An 18,741-nucleotide genomic window follows, 5' to 3' on the forward strand; every position below is an offset into this window, starting at 1 on the left:
GAGGGCATTAGAGAGACGGAGGGGGGTGCTATTGCCTATATGTACAGGTACTCGTAGAAAAATTTCAGAATCGTAGGGGGGCAACTGCCCCTCCTTGACCCCCCTAGATCCGCCCATGTGTTTTACAGTGAAACCTAATGAACTCTAGCGGTGGGAGACACCGAGGCTCTGTTTCTTTCGATATAAAAATGGATGTAAAATTTGTTTTATATAGTAAAAATGAACATAAAACAAATTTTATGTCCCTTTTTACGTTGAAAGAAAGGGAGTCCCACTGAAATCTTTTCACCTGGAAACCCTATCATACGTTTTTTCCAAATCAATGGAAACCATATGAAGAACTACTAAATATGTTGATATGATTAAGGATATGTACGATTCTAAAGAGCCTTTTTCTTGGGAAATGCTATGGTCAGCCACGTGTGAAACACTCAATTCAAGCTTTAAAGGTTAGAAGGGGAAAATGCTAGAATCGCTTATGATTTCTTTCAAAGTCGCGCTTTCTTAAAAACATCGTAAAATCACTCCCACTTATTTCAAAGGGTCTATAGGCCCCCTACAGGTACTCATTCACTGACTTTCACCTTTTTTATCGGCTATGAAGCCCACACCTGGCACACTCTCGCAACCCCCTCCCAACACCAAATCCTGTTAATTCCAAATGCAGAGGACGAGGTGATTTGGAAAGCCACGACTGATGGATCTTTCTCTCTCAAAGGTGCATGGAATGGCATTAGAGAACAAAAGCCAGAGATTGAATGGGCTGTGAATAAACTTGACCGGACAAAAGAAAGAAAAGAGAAAACCTTTATTTCTGTCAGTATATTTCATCTCATATACATGTGTGTATATATAGACTTTACAAGGGATATAAGAGGTAACAACGTCTACAAGGAATGCTATAGTGTATGAATATAGTATTCTTGGAATGACAATGCTGTGACGAGCTGTACTTTACATTAATAGTGGAATGTGAATGCCGTTATATCGTGATGAGATATGCTTCCCATGAACAGAGATATGCTTTCCACTAACGGAAGATATGCTTTCCACTAACACCCCCCTTCAAACTTATGATGCTTTGGAATGTATTTGAAGTTTGGAAATAAGGAACCTGAAACGGGAGGTGGAATGAGTTTTGGTAAAGAGATTTGCAATTTGTTGTTCTGAGGGTATAAAGGGCAAGGAAATCGTCTTTCGTAGCACATGATCTCGGATAAAATGACAGTCAACTTCAATGTGTTTGGTACGTTCATGGAAGACATCATTGTGAGCTATTTGAATAGCACTTTTGTTATCACAATAGAGAGGAGTAGGATGAGAAGAACAAACACAAATATCACGGAGAAGCCATCTTACCAAATAATTTCTGTAGTAGAATGAGCAAGAGCACGATATTCAGATTCCGCACTAGAGCAGGAAACGACTGTTTGTTTCTTGCTTTTCCAAGAGATAAGGGAATCTCCAAGAAAAATACATAACCCAGTTGTGGAACGACGTTCGGTAAGATCATCGGCTCAGTCGGCATCAGAGTACGCACGAAGAGTGAGTGATGACTTGGAAGAATAAAGTACCCCTTGAAATAATGTGCCCCTGAGATATCGTAAATCCGAAGGATGGCCGCAAAATGGGTTGAGCAAGGTGCCGCCATAAATTGACTAACAATGTGAACAGCATGACTGATATCAGGCCTAGTAATGGTGAGATAATTAAGGCTCCCGACCAGTTGATGATACAGGGTAGGATTGGGAAGAACATTGCCATCAGAAGCTCGAAGCTTTATATGTAACTCAAGAGGAGTATCAGCTATCTTAGCATCAGTAAGACCAGCGCGACTAATAATATCTGATGCATACTTCACTTGAGAGAGGAGATATCCAGTGGAGGTAGAGTCAACTTCTATCCCAAGAAAGTAACAAAGAAGGCCAGGATCTTTCATCTCAAAGCATTTGTGTAGATGGAGTTTTGTATCATTAATGCAGTGTAAATCATTGCCTGTGATAACCATATCGTCAACATATAAAAGTAGGATAACAATACCACGAGATGATCTTCGAATGAACATAATAGAATCATATGCACTCTGAGAGAAGCCACATTGGAGAATGGCAGTGCGAAATTTCTCAAACCAGGAGCGGGGAGCTTGTTTGAGGCCATACAAAGCACGACGAAGTTTGCACACTTGGTGAGGTTTGTGTGATAAACCAGGAGGAGGCTGCATGTATACTTCTTCATTAAGATCACCGTTGAGGAAGGCATTTTTAACATCCATTTGATGTAATGACCAATGTCGAATAGAAGCACCAGCAATGAGAGTTCACACTGTTGTCATATGAGCAACATGAGCAAATATTTCCTCATAGTCGATCCCATACTCTTGGGTGAATCCTTTAGCAACAAGGCGGGCTTTATACCGTTCAATAGATCCATCCAATTTGGTTTTGATCTTATAGATCCATTTGCATCCAACAACAGACTTTCCAGGAGGAAGGTCAACAAGATCCCAAGTATTGGTCTTTTGTAAGGCTTTGAGTTCTTCTAACATAGCTAGCTGCCAACAGACTTTCCAGGAGGAAGGTCAACAAGATCCCAAGTATTGGTCTTTTGTAAGGCTTTGAGTTCTTCTAACATAGCTAGCTGCCATTGTGGGTAAGATGCAGCCTCTCGATAGGATTGGGGCTCATGAAGAGATAGAATAGTAGACAAAAAACAATGATAATCTCTGAGTTTGGCAGGAGGATGATGTTCACGTTGTGGGTGGTAACGTGTAGGTGCAACGGGTGGCAAATCACTTGTCTGGGAAGTGCTACTGTTGGCAGGTGTAAAATGGTCAGCAACGGGATCTGGTGAGAAGATAGTTGGAGGAGGATTATCAGAATTGTTAGCAGCATCAATGGAGATTGACCTAGAAGGAGTATCAGAAGGAGAATCAGGAAAGGGATCCACTAGTTGAAGGTGCTCAAAGGATGGAGTTGAGGAGATGGAATAGAATGGTATCTTTTCCCAAAAGACGACATGACGAGAAATGTGCAATTTTTTGGCTTCAGGGTCATAGCAGCGATATCCTTTTTGTTGAATACCATAGAAGAAAAATACACAAATGGCACTTCTTTTACTTAACTTATGTCGTTCTCGTGTGGGTAGAAGTACAAAGCAAGTGGAGCCAAATACTCTGAGTTCAGAGTAATCTGGAAGAGAGTGGTAGAGACGTTCAAATCGAGAGATGCCATCTGTGATAGATGACAGAATCCGATTAATAACATAAACTGAAGTGTGAACAGCTTCTCCCCAGAATTTACATGGAATAGAAGAGGAAATAAGTAGAGTTTGAGCAGTTTCAATAATATGACGATGCTTGTGTTTCGCTATACCATTTTGTTCAGGTGTATCAATGCACGACAATTGAGGAAGAGTTCCCTCAGTTTTTAAGAATGCATAAAGTATACTCAACATGTATTCTCCGCCAGAGTCAGAACAAAAAGTTTTGATGGATTTGGAAAATTGAGTTTTTACCATAGTGGCAAATTCAATATAAACACGTAAAAACTCAGAACAAGACTGCAAAAGATAAAGCCAAGTATATCGAGAATAGTCATCAACAAAGATAACATAATACAATAACCTCCCATAGAAGAAACATTAGTGGATCCCAAATATCAGAATGTATTAAGTTGAACGGAGATGAGGAGACTGATGTACTTCTAGTGAATGGTAGTGATGGTTGTTTACCCAGTTTACAATTGACACAACACAATTCCTTTTCAGTTTGAACTGGTCCTAACAACCCTTTATTGATCATATAACGAAGATGAGAAATAGAAACATGACCTAATCTAGAATGCCATGAAATAAAGGAAGATGATGCTCGAGTTGAAGCAGTGACTTGAGAGGGACGGAGAGTAGGAGGAATGTGAAGCATGTGCAAATGAAATAATTGACTAGTTTTACTGCCTGTCCCAACTTGCTTCCCTGTCAAATGATCATGCACAACACAACCAGAAGAAGAAAATAGGACATCAAACCCATGATCACACAACTGACCTACCGAGCTCAAATTCATCGATAGTTGAGGAACAAGAAGAACGTCACGTAGAGAAAGTCTGGAGGTGGTTTTAACAATCCCAATATGACTAGCACTAATCATAGACCCATCAACAGTATAAATAGCAGGAGAAGTAATAGATAGGGAATTTTGGAATGAGTGCTTATCAAAGGTCATGTGGTGGGAAGCACCAGAGTCAAAGAACCAACTATTTGAGTAAAAACCTGGGGGTACCGAGAGGATAGAGGCTCAAGGAGTGATATTACCAATTTGTGAGATAGCTTGTTGGATCATCTCCTGAACCATATCTGTTGTAAGACAGTCATGAGTTAGAGAGACAACAGATGATTCCGATGGATCTGTTGTAAGATGGTCATGAGTTAGAGAGACAACAGATGATTCCGATGGATCTGTTGTAAGATGCTCATGAGTTAGAGAGACAACAGATGATTTGGATGGATCTGAAGTCGGAGTAGGAGCTGGAAGAAAGCGGGTATCAGAAGCAGTCGCAAACCGAGTAGTTCCCTTCTTTTTGTTGCGCATATTGTTTGAAGTGGGTGAAGGGCAATTCTTAACCATATGTCCATATTCTTTGCAGTAGATGCATTTGATTTTGGACATATCTTGATATCCTTGAGGAGAATTTTCCTTTGAATAATTGCCTTTTGGCCTAGAAGGTACAACAAAGGCTGAAGCAGGATCAGGTAGAAGTCTTTTATGAGTCTCCTCGGCAAGTAACTTTGAGAGAGCCGTATCAAAAGTTGGAAGATGCGAACGATGAAGAATAGTAGTGCGGATCGTCTTATAGTCATCCTGAAGAGCCATTAAAAATTGTACCAACGGCATTTCTTCTCGATATTTGTACCATAATTCTGCATTAGTTGTCCACTTGGGCTCCATAAGAGCTAATTCATCCCAAATTAAAGTCATCTGAGAATGAAAGTCTGAAATGAATTGCCCCTTCTGATGACGCAACAAGCGAAGATCTTGTTCCAATTTGTATTTCCGAGCAAAATCAGATTGGACATACCTACGAGACAAGAAATCCAACACCTCTTTGGCAGTCTCAAACCTTCCAAATTGCATACTAATGGATGGAGAGATAGTATTAGCAATCCAAGTTAGGATTTTGTTATTATTTATTTCCCAATCATCAAATTTGGGATCATTCTTTTCAGGAAGTTTAAGATCACCTGTTATATATTTCCATAGGCCTTTTCCTTTCAAGAAACTTCGCATAAGAAAGGACCAATGACTATAGTTTACCCATCCAATTTAACTACAATAGGCTGACTGATTTTGGAAGTCATACTGAAGAATAAACTCGTACAAAGAGGTGGTGCAAGAAGAAGAAAACTCAGGACTCTCTTTTATAGACGTCAAGTTTGTTTACTTCACAAACGGGACTGCCCGTGGGTGATCTAGATCTGTGGAGCTTCACAAGAGTGCACGGCTTCGTTGATGATGGGAATGTCAGCAACGTCTGTGACCGGTAATCATACTAAGTACTATTGCGGCGAAAACAGAGGTGACAAGGGATTCTATGACGAGGAGCAGAGAAGAAAGGGGTATATGTGCAAGACAATCGGCAGTTGATGGAATGACAGGAAGGGCTACATGATCTGATGGCCCTAACGGAGTTGACCCAATTCTGAACTGGTTCGGTGAACGGAATTTAAAAAAAAAAAGAATCAGCAGTTGATGGAATGAAAGAGAAGACGGGCGGATATTACTTGCAGAGGATTAGTAGAAGCCTGGTGGCTCTGATACCATGTGAATAAACTTGACCGGACAAAAGAAAGAGAAGAGAAAACCTTTATTTATGTCAGTATATTTCATCTCATATACATGTGTGTATATATAGACTTTACAAGGGATATAAGAGGTAACAACGTATGCATAGAATCTTCTATACAAGGAATGCTGTAGTGTATGAATATAGTATTCTTGGAATGATAATGCTGTGACGAGCTGTACTTTACATTAATAGTGGAATGTGAATGCCGTTATACTGTGATGAGATATGCTTCCCATGAACAGAGATATGCTTTCCACTAACGGAAGATATGCTTTCCACTAACATGGGCGTCCTCAATCTGGTTTAAAGGGCATATTCCAGAAATGAGCCTCACAGCCTAGCTTGCTCTTCATCAGAAACTGAGCACTAGTGACAGACTAACCTTTCTGGGACAAAATAGAGAAACCAGATGTCCCCTATGTAACACTGATTCAGAAACTATTGACCACCTCTTCTTCAGCTGTGTTAGACCTAAAATCGGTAACAGGTACAGCAGTGGCGTAAGAACTGAGAGCGAGTGGCGAGGGAGGTTGAGTATGAGTCCTGTGGTGAGTGCTTAGTCCTGCACAAGGCAAACGAGGTCAGAAGACCAGACCGGATTTTACTCCGGACAGGTCCTTCGACACTCAAGTCAGTATGAGCAAGAGTGAAGGGAAATGTCAGAGTTTAGGGAGAAGAGGGTTTTTAGCATTACCCATTAGTCTGAGCTTTAGTCCCCTATTTATAAGGAAATCTGTTGAGGTGTCCTGGACAGGTGTCCAGGACAGGTGGCGGCCTGTGAGAGGCTGGATCTCACCTACTCTGAACAGGTGGCAGCCTGTGAGAGGCTGAGTCTCACCTACTCTGGGACAGGTGGCAGCCTGTGAGAGGCTGGGTCTCACCTACTCTGGGACAGGTGGCAGCCTGTGAGAGGCTGGGTCTCACCTACCCTGGGACAGGTGGCAGCCTGTGAGAGGCTGGGTCTCACCTACTCTGGGACAGGTGGCAGCCTGTGAGAGGCTGGGTCTCACCTACCCTGGGACAGGTGGCAGCCTGTGAAAGGCTGGTGTTTTCACACCCCATCAGTTGCCCCCCAGTTTTCCAAGTCATTGAAGGACTTGGGAAAGTGTGATCACTCGTTTTTCTGGATGGGGAGACGTTGTTCGGGGGTGAATCGAAGAATTTAGCACGAAGTCCGGAGTTCGCAGTCCGGATTTCGGAGTTCGCAGTCCGGAGTACGGAGTTCGGAGTTCGGAGTTAGCAGTCCGGAGTACGGCTTCAACCGGACTGGCTCCTGGCGCATTACAGAGTACATTATATCCAGTCCGGAGTTCGCAGTCCGGCGTCCGGAGTTGGGAGTTCGCAGTCCGGAGTACGGCTTCAACCGGACTGGCTCTTGGCGCATTACAGAATACATTATATTCAGTCCGGAGTTCGCAGTCCGGCGTCCGGAGTTGGGAGTTCGCAGTCCGGAGTACGGCTTCAACCGGACTGGCTCCTGGCGCATTACAGAATACATTATATTCAGTCCGGAGTTCGCAGTTCGGAGTCCGGAGTTGGGAGTCCGGAGTACGGCTTCAACCGGACTGGGTTCTGATGCTTCATAGAACGCGTTATATCCAGTACGGGTTTTTCCGGACTGAATTTTGTCTTCTAGCGGCCAGTTCGGTGCGGACCGGACTGATTTTTGTCGTTTTGTGAGAACGCGTTATATCCAGTACGGTTTTTTCCGGACTGAGTTTTGTCTTCTAGCGGCCAGTTCGGTGCGGACCGGACTGATTTTTGTCGTCTTGTGAGAACGCGTTATATCCAGTACGGTTTTTTCCGGACTAAATTTTGTCTTCTAGCGGTCAGTTCGGTGCGGACCGGACTGATTTTTGTCGTCTTGTGAGAACGCGTTATATCCAGTACGGTTTTTTCCGGACTGAATTTTGTCTTCTAGCGGCCAGTTCGGTGCGGACCGGACTGATTTTTGTCGTCTTGTGAGAACGCGTTATATCCAGTACGGTTTTTTCCGGACTGAATGCGGAGTGCGGAGTGCGGAGTGCGGAGATCCATCTTTGGGACGTGAATGTTTACGCGCGTACGCGCGTGCTTGATCGTATTGATGGTGGGAGAATGTGTCCGTCATAAATAGGGGACACGTGGCGCAATCCGGATGACCTCGAGATGCGTGCATCGCATTTATTGCCCCACCGCCTCTTAAAAACTATATAAGGAGGTTTACCCCCCTTCACTTTTTACTTTTTACTTTTCATCTCTTTTTTTTTTCTCTTCTTGCTCTGGGAGTTTCCACTTCTCAGTTCGCAGCTCGCAGTCCGCAGATCGCAGATCGCAGTTCGCAGCCCGTAGCTCGCAGTCGCGTTCCAAGGTCTTTACGAGCTCCACTCACCGGTATTCCTCTCAGCCCTTCCTTTTACTATGTCTGGTAGTACTTCCACTTCCGAGTCCGGTACGGGGTCCTCCACTAGCAGTAGTTCGGAGTTTAGGATGCCTCAGGAGCATGTAGTGGCTAGGGCGTCTGATAGGATAGACCTTGTAGATAGTGACGACGGAGGGGATAGGGATGAAGTGATCTTAGATCTGAATGCCACTCCACCCTTGACTGGCAGTCTCCCGCGAGCAGGAGGGAGTGTTGAGAGCGACGTTGCTGAAGCGTCCACAACATTCCTTCCTGGCCGGGCGGTGGAGGTGATCGCTAGAGCGCGGATGGATGCCGATCCAAAATACAACTTGCGAGCTCTAGTCGAGGAGAACTACCTCACCAGGTCTATGCTGGGAGATATCAGGGATAAATACTGTGTGCCCCCGAGATTTGAACTGAGGGCAGCTATAGAGGGAGACAGAGCCTGCAACGAGAGCCAGGATCTCTGTATTTATGAGGAGTCACTGAGGGCAGGACTCCGATTTCCGTTGCACCCCTTTTTCTCAGCGGTGCTACGATACTACGGACTAGCCCCGGCCCAGGTAGCTCCGAACTCATGGAGATTATTAGTTGGGTTTTTATACCTCGTCCACGGTCGGTTAGAGAGGAGCGTGACTTTGTCACTGTTCCGTGCTTGTGCACACCTGAAGAAGCATAAAGAAGGGGGCTGGATCTACATTAGCCAGCGCCCTGAACGGAAGATAATCACTGGCATTCCTTCGTCGATTCACTCGTGGAAGAATAGATTCTTCTATGTTGTGGATCAGGAGGCCAGTGAGCCCTGGTCCGTCCCTCTAGTGTGGGACACTCCAGATACCTCAAAACTGAGTCGAAAGCCGCTCCTCGAAGGTGAGGACAGGATAACATTCGCCTTGATGCGGAAGGAGATCGAGCAATCGGGCCTCATCCGTTGTAAGGAGTTTTCTGAAGAGGCGATTCTGGTCGGGCTGGGCGTGAGTGCCGCGACTCCAGAACGTATGTAGCTAGACTTGTCTATGCAATCTGTTTATTTTTTATATACTTGCTTCTGACCGTTGGCTGCTCATTTGTCTTGCAGAGATGAAGAAACAATCAACCGTCGAGAAAATCAGGCAAGGAGCCCAGCCACGGGCACAGGAGGGTGCTGCACAGGCACAACAGGAGCGCTAAAAGAGAAAGGCGACTGTACTGGGGAGTCCGGCCCCGTCACGGGGCACTCCACCCCCATCTCAGAGGCCCAAGACTACGGTGAAGCTAATAGGCCCCTTTGCTCAGGGCGGTGGCTCTTCTAAATCCGGTGGTGCTTCTACCGGAGCCGGTTCTGGGGCTCGTCCTCTTATGGGACTTAGTGAGCATGTCTTTCGACCCAATTGGGCCGTTTTGAAGGATGACACTGCCTTAGGCGAGAGCCGAGTAGCAGCAGAGCTCATGAGCAAGTGTTTGCTGCGGAAGGACAAGCAACAAGTCCTTTACGAGCCGCCAGCTACAGGAGAGGAGGCTGTGTTATCCTCAGCTTACCAGGTAAGGAAGTGGTGCTTCGATTTGCTAACTTTCTGCTCATTTCTTCCTTTGACCATACTGATGCCTGTTTCTTTCTGTTTCTTTCTTCAGATCTTGCTCTACTATAATGACCTTAAGGAGAAGAGTAAGAATTTCTCCCAAGCCATTACTGCATCTGAAGAGGTGAACGGAAAGTTGGCCGCTGAGGTGCAGGAGCTTCAAACGAGCATCGGGCGAATAGAGGAGGAGAGGAAGTTGTTGAAAGAGGATCTGGCCGCAGAGAAGAGGAAACTGGCCAAGGCTGCTGAAGCCATGGAGGCTCAAAGAGGAAGAGCTACTGACAGGCAGGAGAAGGCAGTGAAAGAGGCCACAGAGGCAAAGGAGGCTGAACTTTTCAGCCTGTCGAGCGAGGCTTATAGTCTTGGATACTACGACTGCCTCCAGGAGCTCCAGGCCTGCAATCCAAACCTATTGATGCAGAACATGACTCTCCCTGCCAGGCCGAAGATTACTGATGAGGAGCCAGATACTCCTGCTGATGCTCCTGCTGACATCACCTCTCTTCCAGATGCTTAGAATTTTTTTTTGTTTTTGTTTTGACCTCTTTTTGTAATGGTCCTTGAGGCCCTACAGCTCTTAGCAGCATTTTTGAAGTGAATTTTGTAATGGCCCTCGAGCCCCCACATATTCTGATTAATGAAATCACATTTGTCTGTCTCTGATACTTCTCAACTGAGTGATTTGCTTGACTTTGTCTTTTTAATTTTGATAACCTGTGAATGAGGCTGTTGATGGTCGCATTGTGATGAACTGGTCTTTTAACAAGTACCCAAGTTTTGTGAACTGGGTTTCCAGTGCGTACCCAAGTTTTGTGAACTGGGTTTCCAGTAAGTACCCAAGTTTTGTGAACTGGGTTTCCAGTGAGTACCCAAGTTTAAGAACTGGGTTTCCAGTGCGTACCCAAGTTTAAGAACTGGGTTTCCAGTGAGTACCCAAGTTTAAGAACTGGGTTTCCAGTGAGTACCCAAGTTTAAGAACTGGGTTTCCAGTGCGTACCCAAGTTTAAGAACTGGGTTTCCAGTGAGTACCCAAGTTTAAGAACTGGGTTTCCAGTGAGTACCCAAGTTTTAAGAACTGGGTTTCCAGTGAGTACCCAAGTTTAAGAACTGGGTTTCCAGTGAGTACCCAAGTTTTGTGAACTGGGTTTCCAGTGAGTTCCCAAGTTTTAAGAACTGGGTTTCCAGTGAGTACCCAAGTTTAAGAACTGGGTTTCCAGTGAGTACCCAAGTTTAAGAACTGGGTTTCCAGTGAGTACCCAAGTTTTGTGAACTGGGTTTCCAGTGAGTACCCAAGTTTTGTGAACTGGGTTTCCAGTGAGTACCCAAGTTTAAGAACTGGGTTTCCAGATATAAAAGTGACACTGAATTTGCAAGAAGATTATTTATTCATAACAACAAATATACAAATTTACAAGATCACCTTTTCACGCCGGATAATTCGACTACTGATAATATTTCCTGAGGTTTTTGGAGTTCCATGCGTGAGGTAATAGGTGCTCCTCCAGTGTCTCTAGCTTGTAGCTTCCTGGCCGGATAACTTCCTTCACTCGATAGGGTCCCTCCCAAGTTGGGGAAAGTTTCCCTACTTTCGTCGGCTGGGAGACGGCTGCCTTTCTCAGGACCAGATCCCCTGTCCTGAATTCTCTGGGGCGAATTTTGGAGTCGTGATAATTCGACACCTTCTGCTTATAAGCGGCGACCCGGATTCGAGATTCCTCCCGGATTTCTTCTAGTAAGTCGAGATTGGCGCGGAGTCCGTCGCTGTTCAGTTGCTCATGGAAACTGATGACTCTGGGAGATGGGGTGCCTATATCAACAGGTATCACGGCTTCGGTTCCAAAAGAAAGGTTGAATGGTGATTCACCAGTCGTCGTGCGAGGAGTGGTGCGGTAGGCCCACAGAACATGGTAGAGCTCATCTGCCCATCGGCCAGCTTTTTCATCCAGCCTCTTCTTTATCCCTTGAAGCAAGATCCTATTAGTTACTTCCGTTTGCCCATTGGTCTGGGGGTGAGCAACCGAAGTGAATCTCTGTTCAATCTTTAGGTCAGAGCAGAACTTCCGAAAGTTCCGGCAGTCGAACTGTTTGCCGTTATCTGTGATTAAGGCACGGGGAATCCCAAATCTGCAGACCACTCCCTTCTAGAAGAAATTCTGTATATTCTGCTCAGTGATCTGGGCTAGAGGTTCTGCCTCCACCCACTTGGTGAAGTAGTCGATTGCCACTACTACGAATATGCGCTTTCCGGAAGCCGGTGGAAAAGGACCCAGAATGTCCATCCCCCATACTGCAAAAGGGAGTGGACTGATAATTGGGGCCATCGCCACAGCAGGCTGGTGGATGGTGGGGGAGAATTTCTGGCACCTCTCGCACTTTTTAACCAGATTCAGCGCGTCTTGTCGTATGGTGGGCCAATACAATCCTCTGAGGAGTACCTTGATCGCCAGGGCTTTGCCCCCCAGATGTTCTCCACAGATTCCCTCATGAGTCTCTTGCAATGCGTACGCGGCGTTACTTGGTCCCAGACACTTCAGGTACGGGAGAGTGTAGGACCTTTTATACAAAATGTCACCGCTGAGGGAGAATCGGGCGGCTCTCTGTATCACCTTACGGGCTTCCTTCTTATCTTCGGGAAGTTTCGCGTCCCGTAAGTAATGAATGATCTCATCCATCCAGCACGGCTCGTTCTCCACCTGCATTATATCTGCGGCTTCTCTTTCGATGCTAGATCTTTGTAGGAATTCCATACGTATGCTTCCGAGAGTGGTGTATCCAGAAGCAGCCAGCTTCGACAGTACATCTGCTTTGGCATTTTCTGTTCGTGGTACTCTGATGACCTCGAAACTGGCAAACCGGCTGGAGAGTTGATGAACCTTGGCAAGATACTTAACCATACGCTCATCTCGTGCTTCGTAGACCCCTTGGATCTGATTTGCTACCAGCTGTGAGTCGCAGTATGCTTTTAATTTCCGGGCGCCGGTCTGAATTGCTAGGTTCATTCCGGCAAGGAGGGCTTCATATTCTGCCTCATTGTTGGACGCACGGAATCCGAATCTCAGAGCATAATCCGCAGTGAACCCCTCAGGCCCAGTGAGGATGAGGCCTGCTCCACAGCCGTTTTTATTTGAAGAACCGTCGACATATACTTCCCAAGTTGGTGTGCTGGTCATGGTGTCCTGCTCAGCCGGCGGTTGCAAGATTTCTGTCTGAGTTTCTGCTATGCATTCGTCAGGAACCGCTTTCTCTGCAACTGGGAGTAGTACCGTTTCAGGGTCGGCGACTTGCTGGGGGATGGTGCACTCTGCTACGAAATCTGCCAGTACTTGGGCCTTGATGGCTGGCCTTGGAGCGTACTGGATGTCGAACTCGCTCAGCTCTACGGCCCATTTCACAAGTCGTCCGGAGATATCTGGTCGATGGAGTACTTGCCGAAGCGGCTGGTCAGTCAAGACCTTTACAGTATGAGCTTGAAAGTACGGTCTTAATTTTCTTGCAGCCATTACCAGCGCGTAAGCCAATTTCTCGACCCGCTGGTACCTTGTTTCTGCGTCGTGAAGAACCTTGCTGACATAATAGATTGGTTTTTGCTGGCGGTGCTCTTCGCGGACGAGGACAGCTGCCAGTGCCGTGGAGCTAACGGAGAGATATAGAAATAACTCCTCACCTGGCTCCGGCTTTGTTAATAATGGCGGGGAGGACAGATACCTTTTCAGCTCGTCGAAGGCAATCTGGCATTCTTCCGTCCAGGGCGCAGTTTTGAGGCCCTTAACCGCACTGAAAAAAGGCAGGCATCTCTCCGCCGATTTGGAGATGAAGCGACCCAACGCCGCTATCATTCCCGTGAGCCGCTGAACTTCTCTGATGGTTCTTGGGGCGGTAAGCTCTATCACAGCTCTGATCTTCTCGGGATTTGCTTCTATCCCTCGCTGACTCACCATGAATCCCAAGAACTTCCCCGAACTGACACCAAAAGTGCACTTGGTGGGGTTGAGTTTCATGTTGTGCTTCTTGAGGACCTGAAATGTTTCTCTGAGATCAGACACGTGGTCCAGTGCGCTTCGACTTTTGACCAGCATATCATCCACATACACTTCCATATTTCGGCCGATCTGGTTCTGAAAAAGTCTGTTCACCAGCCTTTGGTAAGTAGCTCCGGCGTTTTTGAGGCCGAAGGGCATGACTCGGTAGCAATAAGTCCCTTGATCTGTGACGAATGAGGTCTTTGGTATATCCGATTCGTACATCCTGATCTGGTTATATCCGGAGAAGGCGTCCATGAAGCTCAACAGTTCATGACCCGCTGTGGCGTCGATGAGCTGATCGATCTTCGGGAGCGGATAACTGTCCTTGGGACAAGCTTTATTCAGATCAGTAAAATCGACGCAGGTTCTCCACTTTCCATTAGTCTTCTTGACTAGGACTACGTTTGCTAGCCAGTCCGGATATCGAATCTCGCGAATGAAGTCAGCCTTCAGAAGCCTCTCCACTTCTTCTTTTATTGCCTGTCGCCTTTCAAAAGCAAAGTGTCTCCTTTTCTGTTTCACCGGTCTGCAGGTTGAATCGACACCAAGCCTATGAGTGCTGATCTCTGGATCGATGCCGGGCATATCGGCAGGAACCCATGCAAAGACATCTGCATTGCCCTGGAGAAACTCGGTGAGTTGATGTTGAATGCTACTACTAAGGGAGGAACCGATCAGAGCGACTTTCTCACCGTCCTCCAGGCACAGTGGGATGGAGAGTAGGTCCTCAGCGGGTTGAGTACCCCTGAGTTCGTCCCTTACATCAAGCAGTTCGATTGGCAGTGATTCCACTGCGTTTTTTCCTTTCAGTGCCATTGCATAGCACTCCCTTGATTGAGGCTGGTCTCCGCGAACTTCCCCCACGCCATTAGGGGTTATGAATTTCATTTTTTGGTGGTAGGCTGAGGCGACTGCTCGGATCAGATTCTGGCCAGGCCGTCCCAAGATAGCATTATAGACCGAGGTGGCCTTCACTACCAGGAAGTTAACCATGGCGAACGCTTGACATGGTGAATCTCCGACAAGAACAGGGAGCTCGATCTGTCCTACCACTTTTACGACCTCTCCGGAGAAGCCGAACAAATCTGAGTTCGCCGGCCTTAGACGGTCGTCGCCTATCATCATTTTCTCGAAGGCATGGTAGTATAGAATATCCGCTGAGCTCCCGTTGTCCACAAGAATTTTCTTTACCTCCCAGTTAGCAACGAGCATGGTTAACACCAATGCATCGTCGTGGGGCAAAATAAGGCTGTCCAGATCTGCGTCCGAGAAGGAGATCTCATTCTCCGTTCTTGACTTTTTGCTGGTTGTGTGAACGGCGTTAACTTGCCGTGCATATGCTTTTCGAGCAGCAGAGGAGGTGCCCCCAGCGGCTGGTCCGCCCATGATTGTATTGATAACCCCCCTTGGTTGAGATCGGGGTGCCTCAGGCTGCGCGTCGGTGACCTGAGAAGTCTTATCCTGAGGAGGGGGCTGCTGTGATCTTCGAGGGCTACGGCCCTGGGGACTCTTTCCTTTGCGCTCTTGGGTGCGGCCGTCATTCTGGATGTATTTTTTCAAATAACCCCGGCTGATCAGCTGCTCAATTTCTCCCTTGAGCTGCCAGCAATCCTCTGTGTCATGGCCGTGGTCCTTGTGAAACCGACAGTACTTTGAAGGATCTCTTCTGTTTCCCTTGGAGATCATTCTAGGCGGCCACTTCACAAACTCCTCCTCACTGATCGCCGCCAGTATGTGCTTTCTAGAGGTATTGAGAGGTGTGAAGTTCTCTTCTCTTCTCTGAGGGGGTGGAGACTTCTCTTTCCTGGGAGGTTTATCCTCCCTACGCTGTTTAGGCAGATTCTTCTCTTCAGAGGTTATCCTCCGGTTTGAATTAAGAGCTGCCAGTGTTTCTTCCACTGTTATGTACTCTTCTGCCCCGGCCATGAGATCCGCCAGTGAGTGCGGATTTTGCCGAGCCACCGCTCGACGAAAATCATCAGATCTTGCACCGGTGAGGAGTGCGTTCATAGCCGCTGAGGGATCTAAATTGGGCACCTGTAGTGCCTCCCTGTTGAAGCGGCGGACGAACACCTTCAGGGGTTCATTATCATCCTGTCGCAAGGCCATCAGGGATGCAGTCGTTTTCTTCGGCCTACGGCTACTCATGAAATGGCGGACCAGATCCTCTCCAAAATCATCGAAATTGTTGATGGAGTTTGGTTTGATCCTGGAGTACCAGTCTCTTGCCGCGCCAGTGAGCGTCGTTGGGAAGGCTCTGCAGACGAAGCCGTCGGAGGCGCCGTGGAGGAGCATCATTGTTCTAAATGTCTCCAAATGATCCACGGGATCGGTAGTGCCGTCGTACTGAGGGACGGCAGGCATTTTAAATCCTCTGGGTGCTGGAGCACTCAGGACATCACTAGTGAACGGCGTTCTGCTTGAGAACGCTCTGGAGGCGGGCCGGCTCTGATCCTTCGCCAATTCCTCTATTCGGTGGTTCATCTCCTCCATTCTCTGTAGCAGCGGATCCGTTCTGCGGTCTGGGGACCTGATTCTTCCCACAAATGGGCTTGCCGCAGAACCGGACTGACTTTCCGGACTCCTACGACGAGGCCGAGATTTTGCCGGTGGCAAACGATCTTCGTGAGGCCGGCGCCTCTGCGTGGAGCGAGACCGCGATCTTTCGCGGTGATGAGGTTCTGTCTGGGCGTGCCTCACTATGGGGCGATAAACTTGTCTAGCGGACTGATGAGTTCTGCCCTCCCCATGACGTGATGACTCTCCCCTGTGGACTCCTTGGGCAGATCGCGGGGCCTCTGGAGGAGGTGGAGGGGGTGCTTGAAGTAGTTGTTGGTACTGACCAACAAGGGCCGTCATCTGCTGGAAGAGGGCTTGGACTTGCTCCGAGGTGGGCACGGGATTGTGATGCTCCGAGCGAGAAAGGCTTTGGTCGGCAGAAGCTGCCACTACCATCGAGGCGATTCGACCGCTCCGGGTCCTGCGAGGTAGCGCGGCTTGGTCGTTCTGCGCAGAAGCTAACCGCGCACTCTTGCGCCCTGCCATTTTGTAAGTGAGATGTAAGAACAGCTTTTAGTTCTTGGTCCCACGGATGGCGCCAATCTGTTAGACCTAAAATCGGTAACAGGTACAGCAGTGGCGTAAGAACTGAGAGCGAGTGACGAGGGAGGTTGAGTATGAGTCCTGTGGTGAGTGCTTAGTCCTGCACAAGGCAAACGAGGTCAGAAGACCAGACCGGATTTTACTCCGGACAGGTCCTTCGACACTCAAGTCAGTATGAGCAAGAGTGAAGGGAAATGTCAGAGTTTAGGGAGAAGAGGGTTTTTAGCATTACCCATTAGTCTGAGCTTTAGTCCCCTATTTATAAGGAAATCTGTTGAGGTGTCCTGGGTGGCGGCCTGTGAGAGGCTGGATCTCACCTACTCTGAACAGGTGGCAGCCTGTGAGAGGCTGAGTCTCACCTACTCTGGGACAGGTGGCAGCCTGTGAGAGGCTGGGTCTCACCTACTCTGGGACAGGTGGCAGCCTGTGAGAGGCTGGGTCTCACCTACCCTGGGACAGGTGGCAGCCTGTGAGAGGCTGGGTCTCACCTACTCTGGGACAGGTGGCAGCCTGTGAGAGGCTGGGTCTCACCTACCCTGGGACAGGTGGCAGCCTGTGAAAGGCTGGTGTTTTCACACCCCATCAAGCTGTTCCTACTCTGCATGGATAAGGAGATCGGTTCTTTGGCGGTTTAGTCACAGAAGAAAGTCGAAGAGAAAGCTCATCGATGAAGAGAAATAGCTGAGGCAAACCCATCCTGGGAAAACTCAGGTCCCACAGTAATCAGGATAGCTTTGACCTCTGCAATTTATCATATCTGGATGGAAAGGAAAAAGAGGATTCATGGAGGGCCAAGAAACCATAAACAAATGATTCTAAAAGAGATAATTCACAGCATCCGAGACAGATGCCTCTTCCTTCGGCTTGACAGTAAAGACAGTAGCAGAGACGCTTCCCTTGTTGAAGCTCTTGATCTTCCGCTGTTCAATATCCAAAAAGCTCCCAAAAGCTGCAAATGGGTCCCTCCGAAATTAAGCTGAACTGTGATGCTTCGTAGCAAAGTCCTCGGCTTCCATCGGAGGACTTCTCCGCACCTCAAATGGTTCAGTTCTGGCTATGTACTCAATGGAGAAGGATAAGATCACCATTCAAGAATTGGAGCTGGCAGCAGTCCACTCTGGCATATCCCTGGCCTCTACCATGGGAATAAAACAACTATGGATTGAGTCGGACTCCCTCTTAGCAGTGAACACAATCAAAGGCTATTATCCATGCCCTCGGAGAAGAAAGCGGACTCTAGCTGGAATTAGAAGGAACCTGTCAAAGCTTAGCGACTGGAAGGTGACCCACATATGGAGAGAAGCAAATCGAGCGGCAGATTTCCTTTCAAAAATTGATTGTCCTATAAAAGGAAATTGTATCGCTGGATCCCCTATACCTCCTCTGCTGGCCGATATTGAAAAGGAGGACTTAGAGGGAACCCTTTACTTCAGATTGTAATTTCGGTTTGTATTTTTCTTTGTTTCCTTGTATCTGGTTTTGGGGTCGGCCTAACCCCTCTCACTAATCAAAAAAAAAAAAAAAACACCAAATCCTATGCCCTACAAGCATGTTTTTAAATTTCGACCGAAATTCGAAATTTCGGGTGTCGGTCGAGACCGAAACTGAAATCACACATACCGGAAACAATATTATATTCCGACTGAAATTTCGTTTTTTCTGAAATTTCGTCCGAAATTTTAGGAAATTCGACCAAACATCTCGATTATTTTAATTTTTTATTATTTTAATTTCGGCCAAAATCTTGTAATAAATAAAATACAATTTTTAATATTTCGTTGAATTTAGGTCGAAATTTCGGCCGAACTTTTCGGTTTCGGTGAGGTCTGAAACCG

The 18,741-nt window shown here is 47.1% G+C and overlaps 1 protein-coding gene across 1 annotated transcript; it reads left to right on the plus strand.

Annotated features, from left to right (window-relative positions):
* The first annotated feature begins 17,971 nt into the window (after positions 1-17,971).
* Positions 17,972-18,346, plus strand: LOC143869960 (uncharacterized). Its single transcript, XM_077376500.1, has one exon. The coding sequence runs from the start codon at positions 17,972-17,974 to the stop codon at positions 18,344-18,346; it is 375 nt and encodes a 124-aa protein (XP_077232615.1).
* Positions 18,347-18,741: the final 395 nt, after the last annotated feature.

The sequence above is a fragment of the Tasmannia lanceolata genome, unplaced genomic scaffold (assembly GCF_043159265.1).
Source record: "Tasmannia lanceolata isolate RefF3 unplaced genomic scaffold, GAP_Taslan_0.1 ptg000003l, whole genome shotgun sequence".
NCBI classification, from domain to species: domain Eukaryota; kingdom Viridiplantae; phylum Streptophyta; class Magnoliopsida; order Canellales; family Winteraceae; genus Tasmannia; species Tasmannia lanceolata.

Coding starts and splice junctions, on each gene's coding strand:
- LOC143869960 (XM_077376500.1), top strand. CDS start 17,972: ATGGAGAAGGATAAGATCACCATTCAAGAATTGGAGCTGGCAGCAGTC.